This window comes from Schistocerca nitens, chromosome 2 (genome assembly GCF_023898315.1).
Source record: "Schistocerca nitens isolate TAMUIC-IGC-003100 chromosome 2, iqSchNite1.1, whole genome shotgun sequence".
Lineage (NCBI taxonomy): Eukaryota > Metazoa > Arthropoda > Insecta > Orthoptera > Acrididae > Schistocerca > Schistocerca nitens.
In genome coordinates this window covers 1,022,041,862-1,022,050,236 of record NC_064615.1, presented here as the reverse complement: position 1 = coordinate 1,022,050,236, position 8,375 = coordinate 1,022,041,862, and the positions used below count along the sequence as shown (strand labels likewise).

General features: G+C 43.1%; 1 protein-coding gene across 1 annotated transcript in view; it reads left to right on the top strand.

Annotated features, from left to right (window-relative positions):
- Window positions 1–563: 563 nt before the first annotated feature.
- Window positions 564–8,375, top strand: part of LOC126234770 (J domain-containing protein) — a 95,046-nt gene continuing 87,234 nt past the window's right edge. The window contains exons 1-2 of the mRNA XM_049943520.1: window positions 564–774; window positions 8,219–8,320. Of these exons, the coding sequence (XP_049799477.1) occupies window positions 688–774; window positions 8,219–8,320 (189 nt within the window). The 5' untranslated portion in view covers window positions 564–687. The remainder of the gene's footprint in view (window positions 775–8,218; window positions 8,321–8,375) is intronic.

The window sequence follows — 8,375 nt, the reverse complement described above, 5'->3', positions numbered from 1 at the left end:
ACTGTTGCTTGAGCCTCTTTATCATGTAAATACCGGGAAGCAGAAATTCCGTAATTCGTCATATTAGTCTTTCTGAGAAGCTTTTAGGAACAGACCGAATAACTGACGTGGTAACTGTGGCCATCCGTACTCTGCGGGAGGATTGTAGCGTTATCGTAAAGAGTGTAGAATGAAGCGAGAGCCACGAGATCACTCAGCGATAGCTCCTTCACTACAAGAAATATATCAAGCGAAACCGCAAACTCGGCATGTCGTGGAACTGTGAAATTGTCGATACGGACACTCAGAGAGTTTCTTCGCCGGTCAGGCGTAATCGGCACACTTTACGTACAAACCGGGTCACGACCTTCACGAAGTGGTAAAAGCCACATGAATGTATCGGAATTTCTCGGGCAGCGTTACGTGTTCCAAGGACCTTACAGGCGGAGTGAACGCAAGTGCTTCCCGCACGGGTGCTGCTCCTGGCGGTGATGCTGCGAACTTGCCCGCGTTCGGCTGACTTTCCGAGAGCGAATCGGGCGTTGTCGCCTGCACCGACCAATGGCGAGACAGCGGCGGAGTTACGTCGTCTGCTGCCGCTCAGTGTCGGGGCAGAACCGCTAGTAAGCGCGGCGGAATTTCCACGGCTGCCCGTTAACAGTACAAGGAAGTCGAGCGCCAAACACAGGCGGAAAACAAGAGAACAAGATGAGCGCCATAGACAGCATTCTCAATTACACCCGCAAAGAGGAGGAGGATTTCTACGCACTGCTCGGCTGCGACGAGAATTCCACAGTAAGTCCGTCTTTGATACGGTGCGCGACTGTCAAATCTTTCTCGCAAATCGCCAGCGGTAAATTTTTTTCAGTACAAACGCATTTCGCTTGCCCTGCAGCGTACTGTTTCTATCATACTACATCTATTACCATCTTTATAATCATTCTTAAATTACTTGTATCTACGTGTATTCTCACTGCAAAGTGTGTGGTGAAGGGACCTTTTTTTAGTAACAGTATTAAGTTTTTCTCTCATACAATTCACATTGGAGAGGAAAAATATTTATTATACGCTGTATTCTATTTTCACGAACTCTAAGTGAGCTATCTGTAGGATAGGAGGGACCGCCAGAGAGATAGTGGAGTTATTCAGATTCTGCCCAGAGATTATCCAACTTGTACTTTTCTAAGTAAGTTTTCGCGAAATATTATGGACCGTGTATAATGTGTATGTTTCACATTTCACACCATTTCTGCAAACCTTTCGCCTTAGACTGACCTCAGAGTTCATTTTTGATTGGACTGCACTATTTCTTAATTTTGTTCTCTTACTTTTTTCTGTAGTTCTAATCCTTGATAGTTTAACATCTGATTGTATATGACTAAAATTTTGAGACTACGTCTTTGTAGACAGTAACGTCATTTAATAGCTCTGATGTAATGACAGTTTACATGTCATCGGCTGTTTCCAAATTAACATGAGCTTAAGCAGATTCTAATCAGGGTAACAATTACGTAGTGTCCTCCCACCTTGCATTTTTCGTAATTTGTGTCCGACAATATATATATATATATATATATATATATATATATATATATATATAATTACACCATTTCGTTGGATATTTGTGTATTATCTAATACAGCTTTTCTGAATTTACCCCGCAGGTTTTTTAAAAAACAGTATATAACAAAGTATGTTAAATTTGGCGCCAACGTAGACGTCGGGCTATGCTACAGATAAATCTGTTGCCGCAATCAAGGTTTCAGGAGTGAGGAACACTGTTACACTCTAGCGTCCAGCCAGTACTGAGTGTGCTATCTAATGAATTGATGGCAATATTTGTCTTCACTGATAAAAATAGCACCTTATCGATAGTCTCTTTCGTTCGTTAATTACGTTAACAAACAAATACTTCTTGTAAACAAACAGTGATAGATGACAGAGGCCAAGGCGCGAGTCGGGGAATTGGGAGTTCAGGTCATAGTTTCGTCACGAAGATTTATGTTTTACCGTAATTACCTTAAATCGCCTTCATCGTCAATGCTGGGATGTTTCCTTTGAAAAGACCAGACCGATTTTCTTTCCCACCTCGTCCTTGTGATTCATCTCTGTTGACCTCATCGACGGGTTGAACTTTTTCCAAATGAAGTTAGTTTACCTCCCCTGTGGAGATTCCTTCATCTCTATAGTTTGGTACGCTGAGCAACCACAATGAGCCCTCGCAGATTTCAGTCTTTTGCACTCCTGATTCCATAAAACCCAGCTCACTAATCTCTTTTCTATAATATTAAATACATAATTTAGTTGTGATCAACCATTAAGAAATTTTATTCTCGTTCTGAAATAAGTTTGATTGTACATACACTGACACAAAAGAAATGAGACTATTACATTAGTTATGAACTATTTGCCGTCACCTATTATTGAGCAACTTTTTTTTACCAGTAATTGCCTTCAGAGCGATGGAGCATAAGTTTTACTCATATGTCGCACTATTGTAGTACATATTTAGGTGTTAGAGACACGTAATTTTCTTTGTTTCCCTAATCTCCCACCAAACACTAATATTGCTACAACGAATGATCTTTCTTTGGAAAGAAAAAATAATAATAAATAAAACGTCGTGTGACTAGGGCCTCCCGTCGGGTAGACCGTTCGCCGTGTGCAAGTCTTTAGATTTGACGCCACTTCGGCGACTTGCACGTCGATGCGGATGAAATGATGATTAGGACAACACAACATCCAGACCGTGAGCGGAGAAAATTTCCGACCCATCCGGGAATCTAACCCGGGCCCTTAGGATTGACATTGTCTCGCTGACCACCCAGCTACCGGGGGCAGACATAATAATAATAATAATAATAATGGGAGTAGTAGTTGTAGTACTGATAATCATGGTGTGACATTCGTGTACAATAATAAATCGTGATGAAATGAACATTTATCGATACATTCAGGCGAATATCGCAATGGAGTCATAACGAGCTGTACCTGTTTCGAATAATGAACACTGCATTTGTATTGCTTTTGAAGCGTCAATAGAAAGCAGCAGAGTCCCGTGTTCATGGAGTCGGCCGGGGTTTCCTGCGTTTCTACCTGTTGTGTTGCAGACCGCATCAAGTGATCGTGTTGGCAGTCAACAGTTCGTAACGCTTATGATTAACGGAAACCATCTGAGCTGTATTATTACACGTTTACCATGTCACGACCGGTTTCGTTCGTTACACATCTTCATATTGCCTGCAGTTAAACAGAACCGGAAAACATCATCTTAACGAATAAAATAGGCGACTCACACTGATAAAAGTCTTATATTAAATCCTCACCGAGTTGGACTGAAATCGTGACACAAAAGGTTTGATTATCATATCTCATGTTAAAGACCAAATCCAAAAACACCGATCATAAACATTCTGCTGACTGCTTGGCAGAAGTGTGGCTGCGTACTGTAAATTGCCCAGCCAGGATCGTTCAACGTCGGAACTGAACATGTAAACATAGTACTTGGCCTCTGTCAAGTGCGATAGGCGACTGTGCCATCATAATCGTTAAAAGTAGTGACGAAACTTGAAGTACAGAACTGATATTAAAGAGTGCACAATTAATCCAGCCGGCCGAAGTGGCCGTGCGGTTAAAGGCGCTGCAGTCTGGAACCGCAAGACCGCTACGGTCGCAGGTTCGAATCCTGCCTCGGGCATGGATGTTTGTGATGTCCTTAGGTTAGTTAGGTTTAACTAGTTCTAAGTTCTAGGGGACTAATGACCTCAGCAGTTGAGTCCCATAGTGCTCAGAGCCATTTTTGAACAATTAATCCAAAAAACTGAAAAGTAGAACCGAACAAAAGTTAACACAATTATGCGCAATAACAAGGCAACAAGTGACGGTGCTTATACCAGACTACATCGGCATTTGACAGCTACGACAGTAAGTGAATAATTATAAAGTATAGTTGCAAATGAATTACGTAAAGTTTATGAGGAACGGTAATTATGATCTCACAGAACGAAGTCATTAATAACGTAATTACAAAATATGTATTGTCTTTGAAAATGTAAAAGAGCTAAAGCAACCAAAGTGGTGGTTATCGTACGCTGTTACTGTACGCAGCATGCCGTGCAATGCTTATGATCAGCGATGTTCTTTAACATTACATACGACAGCCAGGCTATTTGGCACGCCTTTAGTACAGCTCAGTGAGGATTCAGTATAAAGCTGCTATCAGTGTGAGTTGTCTGATTTATTTGTTAAGGTGTTTTATCTTTACCCTAATTCCCTATTTTGTCCAACTGCAGGAAACCTGAAGACTCATAAAAAGTTCTCGGATTACTTGGCGCGTCAAATTCGGATAACGAACGAAGTCGATCATATCATAGTAAACGTGCAGTAATACAGCTGAGGTGATTTGCAGTAGTATTAGTATCAGCTGTAGAGCTCAACATCATCAAAATTAGTTCGTAACTGGTCAAGACAATCGTTCATTGTTGTACACTGCAAAGATACAGGTATATTTACTATATTTCTGAAATTGAGCTGATACCGGGGCCTTCAATGGTCATTGAAGAATCATCATACGAATGTTTGATGGAAGATAAGGGGAGAGGGATAAAAAAAGTTATGAGAGCCGCCTCAGCCGGCTGCGCTAACACCGTTGCTGGACGGCTGGTACTCCCACAGGTCTTGAATATCCTCGTGAAATTTTAAACATTTTTCGAAAACGCTTGAGGAATGCATCGTACTAGGACAGCACTTAACTAAGTGCGCACTACAATCGTAGCGAAAGGAGGACAAAATCGGTGGTCTCTTGGATGTACGCTTCCATTGTTAGTGCCGTCGAAGTCCATAAACTCAAGCGGCAGTGGAAGAGTAAAACATTGGTTCTACATCTACACTCAGCAGTCCACCTTGCGGTGTGTGGCGGAGGGTACCTTGTGAATCAGTGTAGGTTCCCACTTTTCCTGTCCCAGTTGTGAATGGTTAGGACGATTTTTGGCAAGACTGTGTGGACTCGAGTATCTAGTTTTACGTTCATGGTCTTTCCGCGAGATACGCGTAGGAGGAAAAAAAAAGTATATACGTTGACTCTTTTAGAAACGTACGCTCTCGGAACTTCAAAGTAGACCATACCATGATACAGAACGCCTCTTGCAGCGTCTGGCACAAGAGCTGACTAAGCGTCTCGTGACGCTTTCACGCGTACTAAATGAACCTGCAACTAAATGCGTGGTTCTTCTCTATTCGCTCTGTCAATCCTTGTTACAAGCTACCTCCATTATGGGTGGACTAAATTTCCTGAGGCTTATTCCAGTGAATCTGTTTGGCATCTGCCTTACTTGCGATTAGTTTTATGGCATCTGCCTTACCTGCGATTAGTGTTATGTGGTCGTTCCACTTCAAATCGCTCCCTATGCATTCCCATAAGTACATTATAGATGTAACTGCTTCCACTAATTGTTCTGCAACTGCGTAGTCATACAATAATGGGCCTTTCTGTCTATTTGCGCGCATTTCATCATATTTATGTTGAGGATCAATTTTCACTTCCTGCACTATGCGTCGATCGGCTGCAGGTTCAAATGGCTCTGAGCACTATGGGACTCAACTGCTGAGGTCATTAGTCCCCTAGAACTTAGAACTAGTTAAACCTAACTAACCTAAGGACATCACACACATCCATGCCCGAGGCAGGATTCGAACCTGCGACCGTAGCGGTCTCGCGGTTCCAGACTGCAGCGCCAGAACCGCGCGGCCACTTCGGCCGGCCGGCTGCAGGTCTTCCTGGATTTCGCTACGAGGGTTGCCCAGAAAGTAGTGCACCGAAAACAATTCTACGAATGCGAAACGTTGCGTATGTATTATTTGAAGTCTCCTGAGAGAGCGCGTCAAGTTTGTCACTTCCGGCAGACAGCGTAGAAGCAGGACAGTTTCAAAATGGCGTATGTAGGTGATGTACCTGCACGTGACAAGCAACGTGTTGTCACTGAATTTCTCACTGCAGAGAAATAAACTGTGGGGAGTATTCACAAACGCTTATGCAAAGCTATGGAGCATATGCTGTCGACGGAAGTAAAGTTAACGGTGGGTGAGGTCATCAGAAGCCGATTCGGTGGAGCTTCACGATTTGCAACGGACTGGGAGACCATCCACGGCTGTCACACCTGACAGCCCAGACCTAGCCCCCCCCCCCCCCCCTCGGACATCCACTTGTGTGGGCCATTAAAGGATGGCCTTCGTGGAAGACATTTTGAGGACGATGAGGTGGTGATTCACACAGCGAAGCACTGGCTCCGCCACCAGGACAAGGATTGGTAGTGACAGGGCATACACTCCCTTGTTTTGCACTGGAGGAAGGCCACAGAACGGGATGGAGATTACGTGGAAAAATATGGTGTTTAGATAAAGCACCATTATTTCGTGTGTTTAGTTCTCATTATGTCCAATAAAGAATTGTTGAAGAAAAAAATGCGGTGCATTACTTTCTTGGCAACCCCCGTACAATTTTCTAGCGTTTAGACTTTTCTGTATACGACAGCTTCATCCGCGAAAGGCCTCATAAACTTCCGACGTTATCTGCTAGGTCACTTACATACAGGGTGATTCTTATCAACATTTAAAAACCTCAGAAGCGACGTAGATGACATTGAGACACCAAATTTGACACGTGTGGTCGCAAATGTTGGGAAATACCCCAAAATTGGATGACAAAAGTTGAAGATCTTCACTCCACGAGATGACGTACCTCGCCTCACTTGAGTCGGTGGAGCTTATCGGTCTGTCGCATGTGATCATCCCAGTCCAAGTCAGGTATTGACGTCGGTGTGGCTCTGGGCCTACGTCAATGGTGGAGCTCACAGTTCGAGCCTGTCTGGCAGGTTGTATTTTTTCATTGCGTTAGACAATTATGTGTTTACATTGAGGTAAGATATATAATTTCATTTACCGTCTCCGCTGGTTTATTGTGAAGTACAATACAACAAACCCTACCTGTCACAAGTAAATGAGTCGTTACCAGTAAATGAGCTACGTCTTCTTTACTAAATAATGTTTGTAAACAAGAGAGACCGGACAGTGGAAAAGCAACACAAAATAAGAACAGCTTTTACTTGGTTACAGCGACGACAATAATTTTTTGACTTTGCGTTTACAACAAAGCGCATTTACAAAAGCTGTTGAAATTTGCACCGTTTTCTCGAATGCAAGTATTCTATCGCCCAGTTACCGCTTCACGCCAAAGCCCAACCACTGTACTTGCGGCGAGGTACGTCATATGCTGACGTCACATATTCTACATTTCTCTCCATTTCTGGAGTATTTCCCGACATATACGACCCCATGTATCATATTAAATTACTTGTCAGCGTCAGCTACGTCGCTTCGAGGGTTTTTAACGTAAATATAAATCACTCTCGTATATTGTGAAGAGTAATCGCCCTATCACACTCCTTAGGGGCACGCCTGAAGTTACTTTTACGTCTGAAGACTTCTCTCCGCTCAGGATGACATGTGCTCTATTTGCTAGAAACTCTTCAGTCCAATCACATAGTTCGTCTGATATTCCGTACGCTCGTACTTTTTGTTTGTCTTTTTTTCATCAGGCGCTAGTGCGGAACTGTGTGAAACGACTTCCGGAAGTCAAGGAACAAGTCATCTACCTGGCTACCTGAATCTAGTGCTTTCCAGTCTCGTGAACAAACAGAGCTGAGTTGTTTTCGGAACCCATGTTGATCCCTATAGGAGGAAATTTTTGGTATCCAGAAACGTCGTAATACGAGCGCATAAAACATGTTCCAAAATTCCACAACAGCTCAACGCCAGAGATGTAGGCATATAGTTTTGTTCGTCTTTTTTCTCGCGTTTCGTCAGGAAATGCGTATGAGAACCGATAAAAAGACTAAATCGATAGCGCCAATTTCTATTTTTACCAATTAGTGATGGACGACTTCAAAGTACCACCCATTTGAGTCCACTCTTGACTGGCTTTGGTAACTCCCACTACTCAAAACATTCATGTATGTATTTTCCGTGAGGGTGTGCAGAAAGTCCGCAGTTTCTCCTCACAGTGTGTCGCGTGAATATGCCTGTAGTCAGCTGCTCTGCAACCACCACGTGTAGAAGGTCGAAAAACAGACGCGGATTAATACGCGATTGCAATCCGAGCAGTCTCGCTTTTTCAAAATTATTTTACATGTTGAAGACTTCTTTACGAGTTTAACTAATTTCTGTCGTGTACTTTGTCTTCCAGACAGAACAGATTGTCGCTGAATACAAGGTCAGAGCTCTCCAGTACCATCCGGACAAGAATGAGGGTGACAAAGAAGCCGAAGCGAAGTTTCAGCAGTTGCAGGTAAGGCGTGCAGTTATTGTCTTCCAGTTTTTACAGGCTCCTTGGTTGTTTTGAT